The sequence below is a fragment of the Callorhinchus milii genome, unplaced genomic scaffold (genome assembly GCF_018977255.1).
Source record: "Callorhinchus milii isolate IMCB2004 unplaced genomic scaffold, IMCB_Cmil_1.0 Scaffold37, whole genome shotgun sequence".
Classification (NCBI taxonomy): domain Eukaryota; kingdom Metazoa; phylum Chordata; class Chondrichthyes; order Chimaeriformes; family Callorhinchidae; genus Callorhinchus; species Callorhinchus milii.
The window spans coordinates 568,400-592,361 of NW_024704778.1; the positions used below are offsets into that span (position 1 = coordinate 568,400).

The window sequence follows — 23,962 nt, forward strand, 5'->3', positions numbered from 1 at the left end:
TGGGAGAAACTGGTCCCATACCCTCAGGAAATCATAAGAATTTTACAGCACAGGAAGAGGCCATTCGGCCCATCGGGTCTGTACCGGCTCTTTGAAAGAGCAAACACGAATCCCACTCCCCCACTCTTACCGCACATTGTTCCTTTTCAGAAACCGATCCAACTGCCTCTCCCTTTGGGTGAAAAACTGCCCCTGACTTCAATCCTGTACAGTTTGGCTCTCTGATCGTTTCTCTGGTCAATTTAAAACACAGGAGTGCGTACGAGATGATAATAATCGTTGCATTTGATACAGCGCCTTATCACGTCTTCGCGACGTCTCAAAAGCGCTTCACAGGATACACTGTAAAGTGAATTGACTGTGTGGGCGAAACGTGGCAGCCAATTGCGTACAGCAACGTCCCCAAAAACAGTCATGGATTGAGTGATCAATTCTTATTTTTTTTAAGGGATTAATACTCCTGGAAAAGCGATCCACGATCAACTAACAATCGGGTTCTTGCTGACTGCTGATAAACAGAGGTGTGTGTGTGTGTGTGTGGAGTAAGGAAACTTGCCTAAGGTTTCACCCTGATTCCACCTGGGAATCAAACCCAGGTCCTCTCGCTTTGCAACCACTGAGCTACAGGACTCCACAGTTATTCAGTAAATGCCCACTGAAACCCAGCGGAGGTGGTTGAAAAGGGGGAAGCGGGAGTGGGGGAGAAGGGAGGAGGAGGGAGAGGGTGAAAGGGGTAAAGGAGGAAGACGGGGAGAGGAGAGGAGGGGGTTTTCGTGGCACAACACAAAGAGTCGTCACTTGTAAAGCAATTATTTAATACTCTGGGATTTTCTAAATGACATTATTAACTTGGCTAAAAGAAGTCTCAGAGAGAGAGAATCCACATAATTCATAATCCGCATCGAATTCAAGGCTCTTTTTCTGTCTCAAACACAATAACCTGGCTGTGAGGGAGAGAGGGTGGGGTGGGGTGGGGGGGGAGAGAGTGGGGTTTGGGAGGAAGAGAGAAGGGGAGGGGAGAGAGGGGGGAAGAGAGAGATGAGGGAGGGAAGATGGGGGGGGGGGGAAGAGAGAGAGAGTGGTAGTGGTGGGTGGGGAGGAGACAGAAAGAGCAAGAGGCGTAGAGATAGAAGGAGGGAAGGGGGAAAAAAAGAGAAGTGGTGTCTGAAAACAGGAACAAATAAAATAAAAAATATTTTCCAATTTCTCCCACAGAAAAAAAATAAGAGTTTTGGAACATTCCCCCCCCCCCACAAACGCACCCTCCCCCTCAGCTGATTGGGAACGGGGAGAAGGGGGGAAGGGAACACACATCGCACAGATGTGTCTCAGGGAAGGCAGCGAACGATGGGGCAGTGGGGGGGGGGGGGGGGAGAAACTGTACCATGAGGCATAAGGTCATAGTGTGAGACGAACAGACACAAAGAGAGACAGAGAAAAAGAGGAACAGATATTGAGAGAGAGAGAGAGAGAGAGGGCCAGACAGACAGAGAGACACACACACACACACACACAGACAGACACACACCCAGACACAGAGAGCGAGAGAGAAAGACACACACATACACAGACGGAGAGTGCGGAGGTTTATAGCTGAGCCGCGTACAGTAACTAACGGCTGGGATTGGGGATGTCGGGATTGATCCCAATCCCGGCCACGGGAAGTTTGGGAATTTTTTAAGATGTGAAACAAACAGTGACACAGGAACATGTACAGGGAGAGACATGACGTGTGGACTGACTGAACTCGGGGGTGTGGGGTGGGGAGAGAGAGAGAGGCGAGGAGTGAGAGTGGAGGGGGGGGGGGGGGAGGCACGATTGGTTGTGTGAAGCGTCAGTAGTGTACGAGGGAGTAGTGTAAACGAGTGTGACTAAGCTCCGATCGTGCAAGGGTTATAGGAAGGGAGGGCTTCAGGGTGTTCTTCCTGTTGCATTTGTTTGCTCGTTTTGACAGAGAGGGAGAGAAGGGGAAAGAGAGAGAGAGAGAGAGAGGGGGGGAGGGAGGGAGGGTGGGAAAGAGGGGGAGGAAGAGAGAGAAACAGAGAGATGGGGATGGAGGGAGGGAGGTAACCGAGAAGGGCGGGCAGGAGAAAGTTAAACCCAGACGGGCTGGAGTGCTCCAGGATAAGGTTAGTAAAATACACTCAATAAATAGGTTTCTGTTTTGAAAATAAAAACCCTTTTCTACTTAATAACAGGTTACAGCGATTTTACAGACAGCGACGCGAGGCAAGAGAGGGAGGGGGGGGGGGGGAGCGGAGAAAAAGAGAGAGGAGGGGAAGATCATGACTGATGTTCTTTAATATCTTTATTTTGCTCTCAAAGCAAAACCAGCTGCTAACGGTGTGCGTGTGAGAGACACGTGTGTGAGAGACACGTGTGTGAGAGACACGTACAGTGTGTGTGTGTGTGTGTGTAGGAGAGATGTTGCGCCACGCACACACACACACATGTACAAACACGTCTCACCCACGTACAAAACAAATAAATCACGGTAAAAGACGATAATAATAATAATAACATCGACAATAAAAAAAAAGGGGGAAAAAAAAACCTTACGTCAACACGGAAAAAATAAATCACAAAATAAACGGGAGAGAGAGAGAGAGAGGAGTGAGAGAGAGAGAGAGAGAGAGAGAGAGAGATGGGTTAGAGCGGAGGAGAAGGTGAAGGGTTTAACTCAGTGATCGCTGGAGTTTTTGGGGGAGGAGGGGAGGGGGGGGTGAGGCAGAGGGAGGGAGGGAGGGAGGGAGGGAATGCGTTTCTCTCTCTGCCGCTCGCTCCCCCAGTTACAGCTTGAGTTCATTGGCCACCTTCGAGGCGATGTTCTTGAAGGCGATGGAGGAGCCCGATATTCGCTTGAAGCGGACGCCATTGAGCGAGAGTCTGGGCAGTTTGCAAACCTCCATCTCCCACTGCACCAGCGAGTCCTTGGCCATATCTCCGTGGACACAGAACAACATGTAGCGCTCGCGGGGCTCGTACTCGCAGTTGTTCACGTCCAGCACCTTCCTGATCTCCTTCATCATCTCGTTGGCCTCCATCGAGCTCGTCGTCTTCATGCTCCAGGTGAAGCGCAGAGAGCGAGGCTTCGAGTCGCGGTTGTCGTCTCGCTCCGCGCTCAGGTTAGGCCTGAAACAGAGGCCGGCCGAGCGGCCGGGGAATGGCTGTAAGTGACTGCGCTCTCTCTCTCACACACACACACTCCCCCACTCTCTCACGCTCCCTCTCTCTCCCACACGCGCTCTCCCACACGCTGCTCTCTCTCTCACACTCCCTCTCTCTCTCACTTTTCCACACGCTCTCTCCCTCTCTCTCACATGCTCCCTCTCTCTCTCCCTCCTCTTCGACCGTGCCTTTGGTCTCCCTCCCACCTTTCTGCCTTCCCTCTCCGCTACCCCACCCCTTCCCCCCCCCCCCCCCCCCCGGCTCGGGCCCCGACACCTGACTGTTCAGCGCTTTGGGATGTCCTCCCAACATGAAAGGCGCTCTATAGATGTCATTTTGTTATTGTTGATCTATGCCTCTAACCCACTCCCTGACTCACTTTGCCTCACACTGTCTCTAACCCTCTCTCACACTGTCTCTAACCCTCTCTCACACTGTCTCTAACCCTCTCTCCCACACGCCTTTGCCATTAACACTCACATTTATGGAAAAAATCATGAAATATTCAATCAAAAAAATTATATTGTTGGCTGACCATCACCTCCCCCACTGGAGCTCTCTTCTCTACCCCCATTCCCTGCTCTCTCCCCACTCCCCCCACGGTGTCTGCGCTTTTGACAGTGGAGGTTAATTGACAGAGACACCCCTAGGGAGTTGGAGACAGAGAGCGTCAGAGAGCGAGAGAAAACAAGCCAGGAAACCCAATTAAATCTCGGCCCAGAGCAGGGGTGGGAGGGGGGGTGAAGAGACTCAAGAGTGGGGAGGGAGGACAGGTAGACAGGGAGGGGAGGGGGACAGGAGGCCAAGGTTTATAGACAGTGTTTCTCTCACCTGGAGCCCTCAGATTGCTCTCTGTTCTCTCCCTCAAGGGGCATCCTCAAAAAACACAATGAGACGTGGGTTTAATCACAGCTACACACACACAGCTACACACACATACACACACAGCTACACACACACAGCTACACACACACACACAGCTACACACACACACACCCTCACACACCACCACCCCCCCCCATACGGACGGATGCACATATACGCACGTGCGCACACAAACACACATATGCACTGTGGAGTGACTGTATATTTTGCGGGCGCACAGCACTGTCCCACAAACAGTCGTAGATTGAGTGACCAAATTATTATTATTATTATAATTTATTTTGAAGGATTATTACCACCTGAAAAGCGATCTGTCCATCGACTAACAAGTGAAGTGGGATCCTAGTCCTGCTGGTAACCAGAGGCGCATGTGTGGAGTAAGGAAACTTGCCTATGATTTCGCCCCGACCCGCCTGGGAATCGAACTGGGAAACCCGGGTCCTCTCGCTTGCGAGGCGAGTGCTCTAACCACTGAGCTACAGGTTTTGCTACGAGAGGAAATTCCTGGCACAATCCAAACCCCCTCCTCCCCGCACACATGCAACTGCTTAAAAAAAAGCCCCTTTTACACGGATGGAACGGGAAGGGGTGGGGGGAGAAGGATGTCAGGCAACAAGACCGGTTTGGGGGCGGCTGAGAGCAAAACAGAGCAGGGACAGCCAGAGAGGTTAGTAAACAGCCACAGAAACACACTACGAATTGGTGAGAGGGAGAGAGAGAGAGAGGGAAAGAGAGAGAAGTGGGTTTTCCTACCTTCTGGAAAATCTGAAAGACAGATTTCTAAAAACAGAAATAAACAAGAGAAACGGGTAAAGGTTTGAGGTGTGAACGCCAATAAATAAATTAAATTAATTAAACCCCCTGCACACCACACTGGCCCCCACACACATACACACACACACACACACACACACACAGACAAAGGAGAAAGACAGGGCGTGGGGCGGGGTGGTGTGGGGGCGGTTTAAGAACAACATGAAACACTAAAGATAAGGAGGTATGTGGAGACAGGGATGAAGAACAGGGAAGAGGATTTTCCCTGTGAGAATGTTTCTATCAGAGGGATCAGACCCCTCAACACCCGAAGCAGCCCAAAGGCAGTGTTTCCCTGGTTTGGGTTTCGCTCATACAGGAACATACAACTGAGCAAAAACCCTGTCACACACATGCACACGGACACACACACACGGACACACACACACACACACATGCACACAGACACACATATGCACACACACAGACCCACACGCACACACACACATGCATATGGACACACACACATGCACACAGACACGCACATGCGGACATAAACGAGGACACACACGAACACACACACGCAGCTCTAAGTGTGTGCGTGTGTGTGTGGGGGGTGGCGTGGTTGAGGGGGAGGCATGGCTGTGGTGGCCAAGTGCCCTGCGCTGTTTTCTGTGTGTGTGTGTGTGTGTGGGGGGGGGGGACTGTGCTGTTACCTGAGGTGTATGTATATGGGGGGGGGAGAGAGGAGAGAATGTTGAGGGTGGAGGTGTGTGTGGGGGGGTTGAGCATGGGAGGGGCTTTATTAAGGTGTGGGGAGTGTGCGTTTGTGTGGAGTGGAGACTCAGGGTTGGGTATGTGTAGGGGGCAGAATTAGGGGGGCAGTGTAGGGGTGTGTGTTGGGGGTGTATGTTGGGGGGGTGGGGTGGGGGGGGGCGGCTGCGCTGTTACCTGCGTACGAACTTGGAGGTGAAGCGGCTGAAGATGCCCGAGGCCCCTCGACGGCCGTGGCTGTTGCCGTGGGAGAGAGTGGGGGAGGCGGGGACGCCAGGGTAGCCCCCCGCCTGCTGCTCGCGGAGCTGACGCAGTTGCCCTCCGTGAAAGGTGCTGCGACTGGCCACACCCCGGGGGAAACTGGGGGCATCCCCCACCCCCGACACCGTACTGCTGCTGCTCATGTTGTGGGTTGAGGGAGAGGTGGCTGGAACCCGCTGGGGAGCCGTGCTGGGGGGGGGAGAGGGGGAGAGAGTTACTACACTGTACAACAACACAGCACTACCCCCCCACCACCACTCCTCCCCTCCCTCCCTCTACATTGCTCACTCCGTCCCACTCGCCGCCAGGGAGAGAGAGAGGTGTGTGGGTGGGGGGGGGCTGTTACCGAATGTAACAATACCTCCCTCTGCCTCGCTCCCCCCACCCCAACAAAAGGGCAGCTGTTAGCAACAACACTATCCCTCCCTCCCTCCCTCTCACACCCCTCACACAGGGACATACCTGGGCCTCTGTAGCTCGGCGCTGGGGGAGCCGGGGGAAGGGGCTTTGGTGGGGTGGACGGAGGAGGACACGGACTTGCTGTGCCGGGTACGTGCCGACGTCACTGACATTGAGGCCACTCGTGAGGGGGCTGAAGAGCTGCACGTAAACACAGACACGTCACCTCTGGTCTCTCCCCCCCCCCCCCCCCCAACACACACACATCCACTCCCTCTCACAACCCTCCCCCACCCACCACTCCCCACCTCACAGCCTGGCTCCCTCCCCCTGTCTCAGCGTGTGTCCTGACTAATAAATTTTTGCATTTGATACAGCCCCTGACCACATCGTTGAGACATCTTCACAGGATAAAGTAGTATAGTGTAGTGACTGTGGGTTTTGTGGGCAGCCGATTGCGCCCGGCGACGTCCCCACAAACAGTTGTGGATTAAGTGACCAAATTATTATTATTATGAAGGGATTATTACCCCATTACCCCTACTGACTGCTGGTAAACAGAGGCGTGTCTGTGCGTGTGTGTGCGCGCGTGTGTGTCTGTCTGCGTGTGGGGAGTAAGGAAACTTGCCTAAGGTTTCGCCCTGTCCCTGCCCGGCTGGGAATCGAACCCGGGTCCTGTGGCCTGCGAAGCGAGAGCTCTAACCCCTGAGCTACAGGGACTGTGAAGCTCGAGGACATTACCTGTCTCTGCCGTTGTGCACGGCGCTGGGCGGCCCCCCACCTGCTCGCTCCGCCATCGGGGAATTCCTGCTGCGGCTCAGACCGGTCTGGAGAAGGTTGTTCTGTCGGCAGCAAATGGTGCAGAGAGTCACACACAGGCCCCGGGAGGGAAGAGTAGGGGAGCGGTGGGCGGGCAAGACACAGAGGGAGAGATGGCGGGGGGGGGGGAGATTGGCATGAGGGGTGGGAGATTAGGGCTCAACGCTGAGGTGGGGGGCTGCCTAATCGCTTGCGCTCTGACCTGCTGAGCATGTGTGGGTGTTGGCGTAAAGGGGAGTGAGAGGGGGGGGTTGGGGTGTATGTGAGTGAGGGGAACTGGGGTTTATGTGAGGGGTGCTGGGGAGGGCATGAGCACTATGAGTGGGGGGGGGGTCTCACCGCTGAGGAGGGGGGGGGGGGCTGCCTAATCGCTTGGGCTCTAACCTGCTGAGCTTGTTGGGGTGTTGGGGTAAGGGGGAGTGAGAGGGGGGGGTTGGGGTGTGTGTGAGTGGGCAGGAGTGTGTGTGTGGGGGGGGGTGGGGCTGGTGATGGTGGAGATGCGTGCGAGGGTAGGGGGGTGTTGGGGTGCGTGTGAGTGGGCGGGAGTGTGTGTGTGAGGGGTTGTTGGGGTTTATGTGAGGGGTGCTGGGGGGAGTGAGCACTGTGAGTGGTGGGGGGGGGGTCTCACCGCTGAGGGGGGGGTCCCTGATCGCTTGCGCTCTGACCCGCTGAGAGGGCTGGCCGGCACCTTGACGTTGCTGTTTGACCTGCGGGAGCCGTCTCTCTCTCTCTCTCGCTCTCTCTCCTCCTCCCCGTGTTTACTGTCCGCGATGTTGGCCTGGTTCCTCTTAGCGTAGGAGTTAGTCGTGGGGATAGTGGGACCCACTGTGGAGAGAGGGAGAGAGAGAGAGAAAAGGGGGGAAGAGAGAGAGAGGGGGGGGGGAGAGAGAGAACAGTTACAAATACATAAGCTGGACTCATCATCATGGTACGTGTGAGTGCATTGGCTCGAATCCCTTCACGTTCTTGCACCTTCCTCTCTCTCTCTCTCCGATCTGCTTACCCGCCCCCCCCCCCCCCCCCCCCACTTGTAACCTCCGCTCGGCTGGCCCCATCCTCCTGCTTGTCCCTCGTGGCCCCCCCCCCGTTCCACCACGGCAGTCCGAGCTTTCAGCCCCGAAACTCTGTCACTCTCTCCCTTAACCCCTCCCGCCTCGCCCCCTCGCGGAGTGGAGAACCCACCTTGATCACTGAAGCGCCGCTGTTTCTGATTGGCGGAGACACTGCGCTGGACCTTGTTGGAGGGCGACTGTGAGTTACTGTTTGGAAGGTCACCGCCCGGTCTGTTCTTCAGGCACAGGTTAGTGTTCGTCAGCACCTCCCCCAGCTCCAACTGTGAGAGAGCGAAGTGGGGGGAGAGAGAGAGAGAGAGAGAGGTGGGGGGAGAGAGAGCGAGTGAAGTGGGGAGAGAGAGAGCGCGAGCGAGGTGGGGGGAGAGAGAGAGAGAGAGCGAGGTGGGGGGAGAGAGAGAGAGAGAGAGCGAGGTGGGGGGAGAGAGAGAGCGAGAGGCGGGGGAGAGAGAGGAGGCAACAAGGTCACATCACTGACAGGTATCATTACGAACCCTTTGGCAAGTTTCCCTTTCTTGGAGGGGTTATTACCCGGGAAAGTGATCCGACAATCCAGGAAGAAGCGGGTCCCTGCTCCCTGCTGTGCGCGGGTGAAGGAGACCAAGGCTTTGCCCTGACCCGGGAATCGAACCCAGATCCTCCGGCTTGCGAGGCGAGCGCGAACTCCAACCACTGCCCTCCAGGACTCCACAATGGAGAACGAGCAAAGAGGAGCGAGGGAGGGTCCTCACACTCGTCTTCAAATCCCTTCACGCCCCAGCGCCTCCCGATCTCTCCGACCTGCTCGCCCCCCCAACCCACTACCTCCACTTGTCTGGCTCCGGCCTCCTGCTTGTCCCTCATACCCCTCCGCTCCATCATCGGTGGCCGAGCTTTCAGCCCCGAAACTCGTCGCTCTCTCCCTCAATCCCTCCGTCTTGGCCCCTCCCTGTCTTTATGCTTTCCCGTGTCTACGGTCGCCTCCGCCTCCCTCCTGCCCGCTGACAAACACCCACCTCTGATGTTTTCCAGCCCAGCAGCAGATATGTGGCCATGACCTCGTTGTATTTCTGGTTGATGAGCGACTCCGTGATCTCCTCCCGTGTGTAGCCCATATTCACCATTATCTCTGTGTGAGATAGCGAGAGAGAGAGAGCGAGAGAGGGAGTGAGTGAGAGACAGTGAGACAGCGAGAGTGAGACAGCAAGAGAGACAGCGAGAGAGAGAGAGACGGTGAGAGAGAGTGTGTGAGACAGAAAGAGACAGCGAGAGGGAGGGAGAGAGAGAGCAAGAGAGAGAGAGGGAGCTGAGTGTCAGAGAGAGAGAGCGAGCGAGCGAAGGTGAGAGAGAGAGAGAGAGAGAGAGAGGGGACGGGGGCTGCTGAGTAAGAAAAACCCACCTGTTCGCCGAGGATCTTTGTAGTCTGGCTCGGGCTCTATGTATGGCTTCAGCTCATCCTCCTCGTGACTCACGTTCATCCAACGATCTCTCATTATTTGCTGATCAACATAACAACAACAACAACAATATAATAATGACATTCACAGAGCACCTCTCACAGCACAGGACACGACCAGAGAGCTGGGGGCTGGGATCAGGAAGGGGTTGGAGGGGGCAGGGAGGGTGGGGGTTAGGACAGAGATAAGAGACATGCGGAGAGAGAGACAGAGACACGCCCGCGCACACGCAGAAAAGCACACATGCGCGCGCACACAGACAGACACACACACACAGACACACAGTGTGGACAGTAAACCCACCTCTAAGCTGCCCCGTTTGGCCGGGTTCAGTACCAGGAATTTCTTCAGCAGGTTTTCACAGTCTGTGGACATGTAGAACGGAATCCGATATTTCCCCCTAAGCACTCGCTCTCGCAACTCCTGACACCGAGAGAGAGAGAGAGAGAGCAGGGATGTGTTGTCAGCTTTACCACCCCTCAAAGCTCTTCACAGAATACACCGTTAAGGTGAACGGACTGTATATTTTGTGGACGAAACGCGGCAGCCAATTGCACACAGCAGCGTCCCCACAAACAGTCGGAAAAGTGATCTGCCAATCAACTAGCAACCGGGTTCCTACTTCCTGCTAGATAAACAAGAGTGTCCAGGGCCTCTCGCTCAGCACGTAGGTGCCCGGCTCAGTGGTAACGCTCTCGCCTCAGAGACAGAAGGTTGTGGGTTCAAGCGCCGTGTACTTTTGAGGATAAAATGGGCAAAGAGAAGGTTATATGAAGGTAGGGGTAACAATGGGGGTGTTTAAGGGGTTAGGAGGTGATGGACAGAGAGAGACATGGTGTTGATGTTGTTCCTGCTGTACCTTGAGGTTCTGACCATCGAATGGCAGGGAGCCGCTGACGAGGGTGTAGAGAATGACGCCCAGGCTCCACACGTCCACCTCAGGCCCGTCGTATTTCTTGCCCTGGAAGAGCTCGGGGGCAGCGTAGGGGGGGCTCCCACAGAACGTGTCCAGCTTGTTCCCCAGCGTGAATTCGTTACTGAAGCCAAAGTCCGCGATCTTTATGTTCATGTCAACGTCTACCAGCAAGTTCTCTGCCTGCAAAGTGGGAGGGGGGTGGGGAGAGAGAGACAGAGAGAAATATTTGTTAGATGTATTTGGAGGCAGCGAGATGGGGGGGGGGGGAGAGAGAGAGAAAGAGGAGAAGAGGAAGGGAAGAGAGAGAGAGATGGAGGGAGAGAGAGGGAAGAAAGAGAGAGCGGGGAGGGAGAGGGGGAGAGATGGGAAGCAACAAGAGTGAAAGAGAGAGGCAAAGACAGGGAGAGAGAAAGAGAGAGACTGTACCTTGAGATCCCTGTGAACAATGCACTTCTGGTGACAATACTGGACAGCTGACACTATCTAGAGAGAGAGAGAGAGAGAGAGAGATAGAGGCGTCAGGAGCAGCGGATCAGAAGATCCTTAAATAACTGTCAATTCGCTTTACAGTGTATCCTGTGAAGCGCTTTCAGGCATCTCAACGACACGATAAGGCACTGTATCAAATACAAGGATTATTGTTATTACTTATTCTGACTCGATGGCGAGTGACTGATCCGGGCTGACGCAATTTAGCACAAACACACCCCGGCGGTTTCCGCAGCTTCGCTTCAGCTGTGTACGTTGGGAACAAGCCACAAGACTGACCTGTCTAAACTTCGCCCGGGCTTCCTTTTCTTTCATTCTCCCGTGTGCAACTAGGTAATCAAAAACTTCCCCTGTGGGTGGTGAGGAGAGAGCGCGCGAGAGGGTTAGAGGGGCAACAACAACTTGCATTTACATAGTGCCCCTCCCGCGGGGTAGGGTCCCTGACACAGCCGGGGGTGTGACACACACACACACACACACACACACACGTGGAAACCCATCACCATGATCAGCCGGGGGTGTGACACACTCACACACACACACACACATGGAAACCCATCACCATGATCAGCCGGGGGTGTGACACACACACACACACACACATGTGGAAACCCATCACCATGATCAGCCGGGGGTATGACACGCATGGAAACCTGTCACCGTGAACAGCCGGGTGTCTTGACACATTTCTACAGCCCCCTTTAGGTCTCGGAGCGCTTATGGTAAAGTAACACACACAAGTACTCACCCCCACTGGCGTACTCCATGACTAAATACAGTGTTTTCTCGGTTTCTATAACTTCAAATAACTTAACTGTAAGAGAGAAGAAAAGGTCAGGGCACAGAGTGATACATGCAAACACCTTTACAACAGCAACTGGCATTTATACAGCAGCCTTCTCGCGAGGCGGTGGGGGGAGGGAGGAGAGAGAAGCACTTACCTATATTAGGGTGATTCAGATTCTTCATTATCCGTACTTCACGGAACAACTGCAGAGAGAGGATACAAGGAGCGTTACAACAACTTGCACCTACACAGCGTCCCCCACACAGGGCAGCGTCCCGGAGCTCTTGACCCTGGCTGAGCACGACCCGCCCACCCACAGACAATAACAGCTCCCCCTCCCACCCCCCGTTTTTGTTTCTCTCTGCAATGCACACTGACCGACCACTGAAACACGTGGAAGAATGGTGCCAACTGCGCTTAGAAGTAAAACAAGAATTTGCTGGACGAGAGGAGGCCGAGGTCCATCCAGTTCGGCTTCCACCATCCTGGCAGTCGCTTGGCACGTTGTGCCCCGGACTATACGCTGTACAGACCAAGTGTGTGACCGGACCTTGTGGACACACATCCCGGAGGTTTTAAACTGCTGGACAGTGCTCACGAGCTCCCTCCTGTGGCTCAGGGGGAAACTGCACCACAAGTGCGCCGCGCAGACTGACCGACTGACCTCCTCGGTTCAGTTTGCTCTCTCTCTCTCTCTCTCTCTCTCTCTCGCCAGGCACGTGCTGCTAGAATAAAAAAGAATCCTTGCGTCTGACCCAGGGGCCTTACCACGTCTGCGAGACGTCTCAAAGCGCTTCACGGGACGCACTGTGAAGTGCGGTGACCGTGTGGTATATGGGCAATCATTGGACAGGAGTGTTAAGAGTAAGTTTACTGTGAATCAGTGAGAGCTGTGCTGTGTTTACAGGTTGTTGGGATGTTACTCAAGGAGCAGCGAGTCTCTGCTCTGGCTACCGTGTCACACGGCGGTTCAGCTTAATGAGTTCCTGGTAATGTGTTAATGTGTCTCGCTGTTTCCACAGCCCGATTCTAGCCCGAAATCAGATTAACTTCAAGATTAAAATCATTCCCCTCCCTCACCCCCCCCCCCACCCCCACACTCTCTGAACACGTACACACACGCTCTCTCTCTACACACACATACACTCTCTCATACCTACTCTCTCACACACACCCGAACACACACACTCTCGAAACATACACACTCTCTCTCACACACACTCAACACATGTATACACGCTCTCAACGCACACACACACTCTCTCTCTCTCTCTCTCAGCACCCACCGCCCCCCACCACCCCACACAGGCACACTTATACACATATCAAGAAGATAACGGCAGTACTTTAAGTAGTTTATGACAAGCGAGCCACAAGTTCAGACGGGGGCTCAGCCCCAAGGGGAGAGTTACAATCCCATTCCGCAGTTATTTACTGAGGAAACCGCAAACAGTTTACATTAGCAAGAACTTCAAAAACTTCCGAGCGCTGTTTATGCCAACTCCCAGGGAGGACGAGTGATCGAGGGAGGGAGGGATTGCTGTCAGGCATAGGACCAAACTATTATTATTATTAATAATAATTTTTTTGAAGGGATTATTACCCTCGGAAACCGCTCTGCCAATTGACTACCAAGTGGGTTCTTACTTACTGCGAGGTAAACAGAGGCGTGTGTGTGTGTGTGTGTGTAGTAAGGAAACTTGCCCTGACCAGTCTGGGAATCGAATCTGGGTCCTCTCGCTGGCGAGGCGAGCGCTCTGGCCACTACACTTCAGGATTCTGTATGGTTTTGACATGCGTCAGAGGGGGGAGACATCCCAGTTTGTGAACGCAGCAGAGCTCGGAGATGCACTGCACTATGAAGCTTACACACAGACACTGAGGGATTAGGTGAGTGGGCGGAAGTGTGGCGGAGACGGTTCAATTCAGCCGATTGAGAGGTGGTGCAATCTATAGCCGTGACAATGAGGGTTAACAACAGGAGCTAAATGGAGATGCTCGAAAAGGAACACAAAAGGGTTTTGGGTGCGTCAGGAAATCAATCACAAAGCCAGCACACAGGTAGAGAGAGAGAGAGAGCGCTGTAACAAGGCTAAAGGCATTCAGGAGGTGGCCAATGCAATAGCAGGGAAATCATGCTGTTGTTCGGAGAATTGTTTTCAGTTGTGGACGTCTCAGGCAAAGGATAACAAAATGTACAATCAATTCACTTTACAGTATATCCTGCGAAGCGCGTTGAGACTTTCGAAGACGTGATAAGGCACTGTCTGTAATAAATTATTATTATAAACGGGCTTAGGAGACATTGGAAGCAGGGATTCTTCCCCACTAGGCTCTTGTTACAATTTTTTCCCCCAGCTGGGTATCTGACACATGAGGGAAACCCATCACCGTGCTCAAGAGTCTCCAAACCCAACTGAGAATTGCAGTTTGTGGAGCTGAACACGGACAAGATGGAAGCCTTCCTCCTTGGCTCCTGTCAACATCTTCTCAACTATGACGCTGACCTCTTTAACCTTCCCCACCTGCCCATCAGGTTTACCCAAACCTGTAGCAACCCTGGTGTCAGGTTCAACCCCCAATATACTCGCTGGAGCTGGGAGTGATTGGCTTCACGTACTTGGCATGGAGAAGGGAATGGGATAGGAATAAACAGGGAAGCCAGGAGACACAGATGCCAGTCAGATAAGCCGTGCAATTGCACTCGTCAGCCAACCCGCCCATCCTGTGCGAGCACAGACAGAGCACAGGGCACAGAACACACAGCTCAAGGCACACAGCACAGAGACAGAGCACAGGGCACACAACACAGAGACAGGGCACACAACACACAGGGAAGTGTTGGGTCTTGTTTTGCTCTGTGTATAATCAGGGAGAAGCTGTGCAGACCGGTTATTTACCCCATTATCTCACAGATCTCTGTCACAGATAAGTACTGACTGAGCCTGGCCAGGAATAGGAGTGGGCAGCTCGAACACACTACAGAGTCCTGTAGTGTAGTGGTGAGCACACTCACCTCGGAAGCGAGATTTAATTCCCGGCCGGGTTGGGGCACACACAGACACAGGCACATACAGGCTCAGCAGGAAAAGCCAGACCAATTAGAGCAGAGACTTTCCCACGCTCGCTGTGCAGTGAGAGAGGCCATAGCTCTGTAGAGGCATCATGTAACGCCCTTTACACAGGGCGCTCAATTGTCCTCCCCAGCCCAACCTCTTCCACGTGCTGTCGATCAGAAAGCAGCAGCGCTGACTGATTTGAACAGGGCAAAACCCTAGGAAAAATGTCCTTACTCCACACACACATATACAGACACACACCTCTGTTTACCCAGCAGTAAGTAGGAACCTGGGGGTAATGATCCCGCCAAAAAAATTATAATTGGGGTCGCTCGATCCACGACTGTTTGTGGGACACTGCTGTGCACAATTGGCTGCCACGTTTCACCCACAAAATATACAGTCACCGCACTTTACAGTATATTCTTGTGAAGGTCTTTGAGACGTCTCAACGAGGCGATAAAGTGCTACATCAAACCGAAAGATTATTACGATTATACATTACTCACAGAACTCTCTCTCTTTTTCCTGGAAATTTGGGAACCACACCTTGTTTTTAACACCCAAACCCGATGTGATTTACACACAAACACAACACCTCCCAAGTCAGACTCCATAGCAACTCCCCACACGTAAATTCTGTCATTGTTGGGCAACGCGGCAGCTGATTTGCTCACAGCAATGTGCTCCAATCAGCCAGGAATATCGACCTGTCCTCTCCCTCTGCTCAGCGGACTCAGGCCTGCTCCACATCCCCCACCGGGCCCACCCCACCATTGGCGGTTGGGTCTTCAGCCTCACTGCTTCGCCCCCACCTTTGCCTCCTTCAAGGCCATGTCTCAAGACCCCCCTCTTCAACCGCACCTTTGGTCACCCTTCTATCCCCACCCACCCTTCCCTCCACCCCTCCTGATCCCAACCCCCTGTTCAGCTCGGGTCCAAATCCATGACTGTCCAGCACCTTGGGACGTCCTCCTGACATGAAAGGCAGACCCTGCGTAAATGTAAAAACCCCCTGATTTATAAACACTCTGAAACCGCTAAACATAACCACCTCTGTGTGAAGCGCAGGGCAAACACTCTCCTGTAATATCGTCACACGCACACCACACACAGACAGGCACACATGAACATGCACACACAGGCACACGCCCACATAGAGGCTGAAGTAAAATAAATTTGAGCTCCGGGTCCTACCTTTTGCAGACTGGAGGAGTTCAGCTGTGCTTTGTCAATTATCTTAACTGCAACCTGCGGGCAACAAAGTGAAGTGTTATTTTAGATCAGGGCAGAAATTCAGTCAGACCAGTCAGTCAGTGGGGCAGGGAATCCCCCATTCATTTCCTGGTAACCCTGCAAGACAAAATCCTAACTAACGGGTAGAGTGATCCTACTGGACAAGCAGCGGGAAAGCTTGCCGAACAGTGATATCAATGGCAAGTTATGTGCGGTTTTAGCTGGTTAGATTCCAGCAGTTACCCCAACGCACACTCTGGGCTCCCCCCAAGCCTTGGCTCTTGCCAACCTGTGCCTAATACTCTTCGGAATTAGGTAAGCAGGATGCGTCACTCCGGGGGGGGAGAGAGAGAGAGAGAGCATTCCATTCCATCAATCTATCTCTGGGATTTCCATGTGTAGGTGGGATGCATGGAATTCTCAATTGGGTTTGGGGACAGTCTGGAGTTTCCGTGTATATCAGACACCCGGCTGACGAAAGAAAAAACACAGGATAGCGCCTCAGAGTGCTGAAAGAAGGAATCTAAGGCTGTAGAGAATACTTATTTATTATTGTTTGCTCGTTGCTGTGGCTGGGCCAGAAACGCCTCAATCAATCAGTTCACAGTGGAAACCTGAAAATCCCGTCTCCCCACATCAGACAGGCCCGAGACTCACTGCTTGAGGTGGTGGTGGTAGTGGGGGGAGGGGGTGGGTTGGATATCCCAGCTGGGTTTGAAGACTGAGGAATCCTGTAGCATAGTGGTTAGAGCGCTCGTGAGAGGACTGGGGGTTCGATTCCTGGACGGGTCAGGGCAAAACCTTAGGCAAGTTTCCTTACTCCACACACACACCACCTCTGTTTATCTAACAGTAAATAGGAACCCGCTTGTTAGCCGTTTGGTGGATCGCTTTCCGGGGGAATTGTTGGCCAGTTTTCACCGGGAGAAATTTTCAGCCTTCTCATTTGAGCAGTGGCATGGGGTCCCCAGCTCGGTCGCCAATCCCCGACTGTCCAGCGCCTTGGGATGCCCCCCCACCCAGCTCCCAACGTGAAAGGCGCTGTGTAAATGTCATTTGTGGTTGTTGCCCCCAGCGCTGCACTGGAGCGCTAGCCTAGACTGTGAGCTCAGTCCTGATGTGGAGCTTAAAACACAGAACCTTCTGACTGAGGAGTGCGAGTGGCTGAGACACGTCTGTGGACACACAACTGCGTATGATTATGACGACACAAGCCTTTGTTGGGGAGATGCCGAGAGACTGGAACAGTGTTGATGATAAGGCAGCTTAGATTTTACCTGAGCTTTAAGGTGAGATTTACAAACAATAGAGCCCTCAGAACCAGACTGACGTCCAGTCCATTAGACAAATACACCAGCCACTTAGCTTAATCAATGACCAGTTTTATCTACAAGATTGTTGGCCAGGACAACGGGACAGAAAGTCCCTTCTCTTGCCCAAACATGTCACAGGATCTTTAACGCCCACTTGAATAGGCAAGTTTATAGCTGGTTAGACTCCCAACAGTTACTCCAACGCACACTCTGGGCTCCCCCACAAACCTTGGCTCTTCCCAACCTGCATCTGATGACAGCGCAGCCCGGCTCATCGGCAGGACCTGGAAGACCAGACCAGTCACTGGGAGCAGGAATTCCTCCCACTCAGCTTCCTGTTAACCCTGTAGCCAAAGCCCTAACAGGTAGGGTGGTCCTAGCTGAACAAGCACTGGGGAAAGCTTGCCAGAGCCCACTCTCAAAGAACAAGCAATGTGTGGGTTTAGCTGGTTAGACTCCAACAGTTACCTCAACGCACACTCTGGGCTCCCCCCAAGCCTTGGCTCTTGCCAACCTGCACCTAATACTCCTCGGAATTAGGTAAACAGGGAGGGAGGGAGAGAGAGAGAGAGAATTCTGTTCAAACAATCCATCTTTGGGATTTTTACGTGTAGGTGGGAGGAATGGAATTCTCAGTCTGGTTTGGAGACTTGCCTAAGGTTTCGCCCTGTCCCTCCCCGGGAATCGAACTCGGGCCCTCTCTCTCTTGCGAGGCGAGCGCTCTGAGCACTTGCTACAGAAGGGAGGTGACTAGGCTACTGGCTCTGCCCTCGGTTCGGACACACCTCACCCCTTGCCCCTGGATTGTGGCAGACCAAACCTTACCTCTTTGCCGGTCAGGACATGACGTGCCAGCTTGACTTTGGCAAAGTTGCCTTTGCCGATGGTTTTGAGGAGCCGGTAGTTGCCGATGTGTGGGGTGTCCTCGGCCGTGGTGGCGATGGAGTTGCGGCAGCGCGGCATGTTGGTGCGGCTCGAGGCCTTGGCTTGGCTCTGAACGTCAGCCTGGCCACCCGAGTGCTGTAGACAAACACACAAGACAGCCGCGATCACCAGGAGCCCAGGGCACACAGCAACATCAACAACAACTTGCATTTATATAGTGCCCTTCACGCGAGGTAACGACCCGGAGCACTTATACTGCGCTTCAGCTGGGTTCAGTCACACAACTTGATAATAATAATCCTTGCCTTTGATACAGCACGTTCTCAAGTTTTTGAGACGTCTCAAAGCGCTTCACAGGTTATACTGTAAAGTGTAGTGACTGTATGCTTTATGGGTGAAACGCGGCAGCCAATTGCGCACAGCGACCTCCCACAAGCAGTCGTGGGCTGAGTGACCACATTATTATTATTATTTGACTGTTTTTGTAGGCAAACCCAGCAGCCATTTTGTAACATTGGCTTACAAATGCACAGTCACCACGCTCTACAGTAAATCCCACAAAGGGCGGGTTCCTTGTCCCACTTTCGCCTCAGAGGGAGTTTTACGTTATCTAAGACAGGATCAGGATGTAATTATTTACAGCCAGGAAGTGAATGAGCAATTTATCTGTGGATTGACGGCCAGGTCACTCGGATAGAGGAACTCCCTTCTCTTTTTCAATAGGATCCTTTATGCCCATCTGAACAGGCACAGGTGGGCCTCGGTGTAAAGTCTCAGCACAGTTGGCACCCCTGATAATAATAATCCATGTATTCGATACAGCGCTTTAACACGTAGTTTAGACATCTCACAGTGCTTCACAGGATATACAAAAAGTGTAGTGACTATATATGCTGTGGGTGAAACGCGGCAGTCAATTGCGCACAACAGTGTCCCACTCAAACATCGAGTGGTCAAATTTATTATTGTTATTATTATTATGGAGGGATTATTACTTCCGGAATGGGATCTGCCAATTAACTAACAACTGGGTTCCAATTTATTGCGAGGTAAACAGAGGAGTGCAGAGTAAGAAAACTTGCCTAAGGTTTCGCCTTGTCCAGGAATCGAACCTGGGTCCTCCCACTTGCTAAGCGAGTGCTCTAACCACTAAGCTACAGGACCTCCAGCACTGAGCCGGAGTGTTACGTTAGACAGAGAGCTCAAATTCCCCGACGTGGGGCTGGAAACCACAACCTTCTGACTCAGAGGCAAGAGCAGGAAGAGGAACCCTCCCTGGAGCCGAACAGCTGCTTCCCAGAAACACGGGAGAAAGAAAGACAGACAGACAGACAGAGAGTGAGCTGCGAGCAATGAAATGGATTGATGTGTTGATACAGCGCCTTATCATTCTGTTGAGACGCCTCAAAGCGCTTCACAGTACATACAGTAAAGTGTAGTAACTGTATATTTTGTGGATGGCAGCCAATTGCACACAGCAGTGTCCGACAAATCGTCCTGGATAGAGTGACCATATTATTATTATTATTTTTGATTTGAAGGTATCATTACCCCCGGAAAGCCACTTGAATAAAAATGAGGGGAATGTAAAGGCCACAGGCATTTAAAAATAAAAAAAGTAGTTTCCAACGCCTCGCCAGGTACAGACACACACATCACGAGCTGCGGCTGAACGCCACAAGCTGCTTTGGTGATCTTAATCCATGACAAGTGCTGACTGTACTCAGTGCCTGATTAGTTCACAGGGCAGCCAGTGCTTATCAGGCAAGCGAGAGGACCCGAGTTTGATTCCTGGGTGGGACATGGCGAGACCTTAGGCAAGTTTCCTTACTCCACGCACATGCCTCTGTTTACCTAGTCGTAAGAACTTAGGGATCGCTTTCTGGAGGTAATAATATCTCCAACAATAATAATAATTTGGTCACTCAATCCATGACTGTTTGTGGGACACTGCTGTGAGCAATTGGCTGCTGCGTTTTGCCCACAAACCACACAGTCACTACACTGTACTTTACAGTATATCACATGGAGCTTTTGCGACGTCTTGACGACATGATAATGCGCTGTATCAAATGCAAGGGTTATTCTAATACTATTATGATGTGGCGCCCTTCGCACAGGGTAGCATCTCAGAGCAGGTTTCACTCCAGGCTGTTTGCTGAGCATCAAAGCCTATAAGTTGAAAGAATCGATAAGTTTACTCAGTTGACTTTTGGAGCTAGTGTGTGATATACTCAGCCTTTCCACTGACATTGAATAGAAGTGTAGACAAAAGGCAGTCAGTCGCAGCGGCCTGCCTGAGACGTTTCTCCCAGGACTTGACCTGTGAAGCTCAGTGGAGAGATCGAATCTCCCATCTTCGCATTTCACATAAACCACACGGTCCCAGTCGGCGAATGTTGTTTCTCAGCCAGAAGTGATGGCAAGATCTGGCCCAGGGTAAACAAAGCCCTCGGACTTCTGCACAGTCAGTTTGTAGCTTCAAAGATAAACATCTTTGAGCTGCTTTGCTCACTCGCTCGCACATTCTTAAAAAATAATCCTAGTGTTCGATACAGCACCAATGACATTAACACCTCAAAGCACTTCACAGGGTGTTGTTGTCAAGTGTAGTGTCTGTGCCTTTATAGGCAAACACGGCAACTAGTCTACACACAACAACGTCCTGATAAAGTAAATGGCCTATTTGATCTGGGGGGAAATTCCCTTCTCATTCCCAGAAATATTGTGGGAGCTTTTAACTCCCAGCTGGACAAAGGGGTCTCTGGTTAACGTCTCACCTAAACACCTCACTGGAGTATTAGCCAATATTGTGAGCTGAAAATCCCTGACGAGAAACCTGAATCTACAACATAATAAGAAATAATCCTTGCAATTGATACAGCCCCTTATCACGTCATCGACACATCTCAAAGCGCTTCACAGAATATACTGAAAAGTAGAATAAGCGGCAGCCAATTGCACATAGCAATGTCCCACAAACAGCCGTGGATTGAATGATAAGGTGCTATATCGAATGCAAGGATTATTATTCCAGTAGGGAGAAAACATTTCCACACTCCCTCAATTCCCCCTTTTAATTACCCACGCAAATGTCAGCCGCTTTCTACAAGGAACGCACCCGCCAAACCGGTTTTATTATTCTTTTTTGAGAAGAGAACTGATACCAGGAGAACAATGGCAAGAGAGAGAGAGGGTGGCGAGAGAGGCAGGGAGGGAGAGAGAGAGAGAGGGAGGGAGGGAGAGAGAGAGAGGGAGGGAGGGAGGGAGAGAGAGAAGGGAGAGAGAGAGGGAGGGAGGGAGAGAGAGAAGGGAGAGAGAGAGAGAGGGAGGGAGAGAGAGAGAGAGGGAGGGAGGGAGAGAGAGAGAGGGAGGGAGGGAGGGAGAGAGAGAGAGGGAGGGAGGGAGAGAGAGAAGGGAGAGAGAGAGGGTGGCGAGAGAGGCAGGGAGGGAGAGAGAGAGAGAGGGAGGGAGGGAGAGAGAGAGAGGGAGGGAGGGAGAGAGAGAAGGGAGAGAGAGAGGGTGGCGAGAGAGGCAGGGAGGGAGAGAGAGAGAGAGGGAGGGAGAGAGGGAGAGAGAGAGAGGGAGGGAGGGAGAGAGAGAGAGAGGGAGGGAGAGAGAGAGGGTGGCGAGAGAGGGAGGGAGGGAGAGAGAGAGAGAGGGAGGGAGGGAGAGAGAGAGAGGGAGGGAGGGAGGGAGAGAGAGAAGGGAGAGAGAGAGGGAGGGAGCTAGAGAGAGAAGGGAGAGAGGGAGGGAGGGAGAGAGAGAAGGGAGAGAGAGAGGGAGGGAGGGAGAGAGAGAAGGGAGAGAGAGAGGAAGGGGGGAGAGAGAGAGAGGGAGGGAGAGAGAGAAGGGAGGGAGTGAGAGAGAGGGATAGAGAGAGAAGGAGGGAGGGAGAGAGAGAAGGGAGAGGGAGAGAGGGAGGGAGAGGGAGAGAGGGAGGGAGGGAGAGAGAGAGAGGGAGGGAGGGAGAGAGAGAAGGGAGAGGGAGAGAGGGAGGGAGGGAGAGAGAGAGAGGGAGGAAGGGAGGGATAGAGAAAGGGAGTGAGATAGAGAGAGGAGAGGGAGGGAGAGAGAGAGGGTGCACAGAGACATATTACATTACCCCTGGACTGCCGCCAGCACCACTACAGCATGGCACTGAGCATACACCCACTCTGTTCACAGCTCACCTGAACCTCGTAATAGTCTCTGGTGTCACTTAATCGTAATAATAATCCTTGCATTTGATTGATACAGTGACTTATCACATCGTCGAGATGTCTCAAAGCGCTTCGCAGAATATACTGTAAAGTGTAGTGACTGTATTTCATGGGAGGAACCCCGGCAGCCAATTGTGCACAGCAGTGTCCCACAAACAGTCATGGATTGAGTGACCAAATTATTATTATATTTGGAAGGATTATTAGCCCCAGAAAGCGATTCGCCAATTAACTAACAAGCGAGTTCCTACTTGTGTGCAGGTTTGTGTGTGTGTGGAGTAAGGAAACTTGCCTAAGGTTTCACATTGACCGGGAATCAAACCCAGGTCCTTTCGCTTGCAGGGCGAGTACTCTAAACACTATGTTACGGGACTCCTCCAATTATCAGGAGTCGGCTCAATGTCACGATCCGGGCTTTAACTTCCGAATCTAGACTAGCATCTCAGTCTGCCCTAGTTCGTGCTGGCGGTGCGCTACACTGTCAGAGGTGCCGTCCTTCAGATGTGACCGATGTCCTGTCTGTGTGTTCACAAGTAGAGGATAAAGAGGAGGGAGATTCATCTAGAATTACATGATAAAATTGGTCAGTCACTTCACGTCCGTGCTCAAATTCACTGCATACTAACATACAGTCACGACAATTTAATCCAGTAAATCCAGTGATTGATTGTAAAGGTTAGGAAATGCCTCCCTCCGGGGAGAGAGAGTGTGTGCTTTCCATTCCAACAATCTATCTCTGGGGTTTCCACATGTCGGTGCGATGCGTGGAAATCTCAGTTGGGTTCGGAGATTCTTTAAGCACGGTGATGGGTTTCCGCAGGAGTCTGACACCCGCCTAATCAAACAAATAAATCCAGTGAAGTGCTTCAAGACGTTTTGACAGTATGTCAAATGCATCTCTGTATCAAATGCAAGGATTCTCATTAAATTCCCCCCCCCCCCTCCTCTCTTGCCACCTTCAAGGCTCGTCTTAAGACCTTCCTCTTCGACCGCACCTTCGGTCACCCTCCTAGCACCAGCCTGTCCTCCACCCCTCCTGCTCCCATCACCTAGCTTGGGTCCAAATCCCTGACTGTCCAGCGCCTTGTGAGGTCCTTCCAATGTGGAAGGCGCTGTGTAAATGTCATTTGTTGAATTTGTTTTTGTTCTCCCACCCTGTTTCCTATCCTGTAACCAACGTTCACTCCATGTTGCTACCTTGCCATTAATACCATTCACCATAATTTTGTTTTAAACAAGTCTTCTCTTCAGCACCTTATCAAAAGCCTTCTGAAAATCCAGACACACCACACCTGTACAGCTAACATCATCACAAAATGAAAATACTGCAAGATGCTGGAAATCTGAAACAAAAACAGAAGTGGCCGGGAACACTCAACAGGTCAAGGCAGCATCTCTGGAGAAAGGAAAGTGAGTCAACGTTTCGGGTCCACGACCCTTCATCAGAACTGGAGCACGTTATAATAATAATAATAATAATCCTTGCATTTGATATAGCGCTTTTCACGTC

General features: G+C 52.2%; 1 protein-coding gene across 6 annotated transcripts in view; it reads right to left on the reverse strand.

Annotated features, from left to right (window-relative positions):
• Positions 1 to 2,750: 2,750 nt before the first annotated feature.
• The window catches only part of mark2b (MAP/microtubule affinity-regulating kinase 2b), a 40,038-nt gene continuing 18,826 nt past the window's right edge, over positions 2,751 to 23,962 (reverse strand). For 2 of the 6 annotated variants that reach the window (XM_042345257.1, XM_042345260.1), the window contains exons 2-19: positions 18,191 to 18,385; positions 16,014 to 16,067; positions 11,912 to 11,960; positions 11,719 to 11,784; positions 11,250 to 11,320; positions 10,908 to 10,964; positions 10,425 to 10,661; positions 9,869 to 9,988; positions 9,508 to 9,607; positions 9,125 to 9,237; positions 8,242 to 8,392; positions 7,688 to 7,884; positions 6,982 to 7,082; positions 6,304 to 6,441; positions 5,758 to 6,030; positions 4,807 to 4,833; positions 4,000 to 4,044; positions 2,751 to 3,132 (exon numbers count right to left, since the gene is read on the reverse strand). In XM_042345257.1, the coding sequence (XP_042201191.1) occupies positions 2,790 to 3,132; positions 4,000 to 4,044; positions 4,807 to 4,833; positions 5,758 to 6,030; positions 6,304 to 6,441; positions 6,982 to 7,082; positions 7,688 to 7,884; positions 8,242 to 8,392; positions 9,125 to 9,237; positions 9,508 to 9,607; positions 9,869 to 9,988; positions 10,425 to 10,661; positions 10,908 to 10,964; positions 11,250 to 11,320; positions 11,719 to 11,784; positions 11,912 to 11,960; positions 16,014 to 16,067; positions 18,191 to 18,385 (2,337 nt within the window). In that variant the 3' untranslated portion in view covers positions 2,751 to 2,789. The remainder of the gene's footprint in view (positions 3,133 to 3,999; positions 4,045 to 4,806; positions 4,834 to 5,757; positions 6,031 to 6,303; positions 6,442 to 6,981; positions 7,083 to 7,687; positions 7,885 to 8,241; positions 8,393 to 9,124; positions 9,238 to 9,507; positions 9,608 to 9,868; positions 9,989 to 10,424; positions 10,662 to 10,907; positions 10,965 to 11,249; positions 11,321 to 11,718; positions 11,785 to 11,911; positions 11,961 to 16,013; positions 16,068 to 18,190; positions 18,386 to 23,962) is intronic. The other 4 variants (XM_042345263.1, XM_042345258.1, XM_042345262.1 and 1 more) reach the window with 4 other exon arrangements.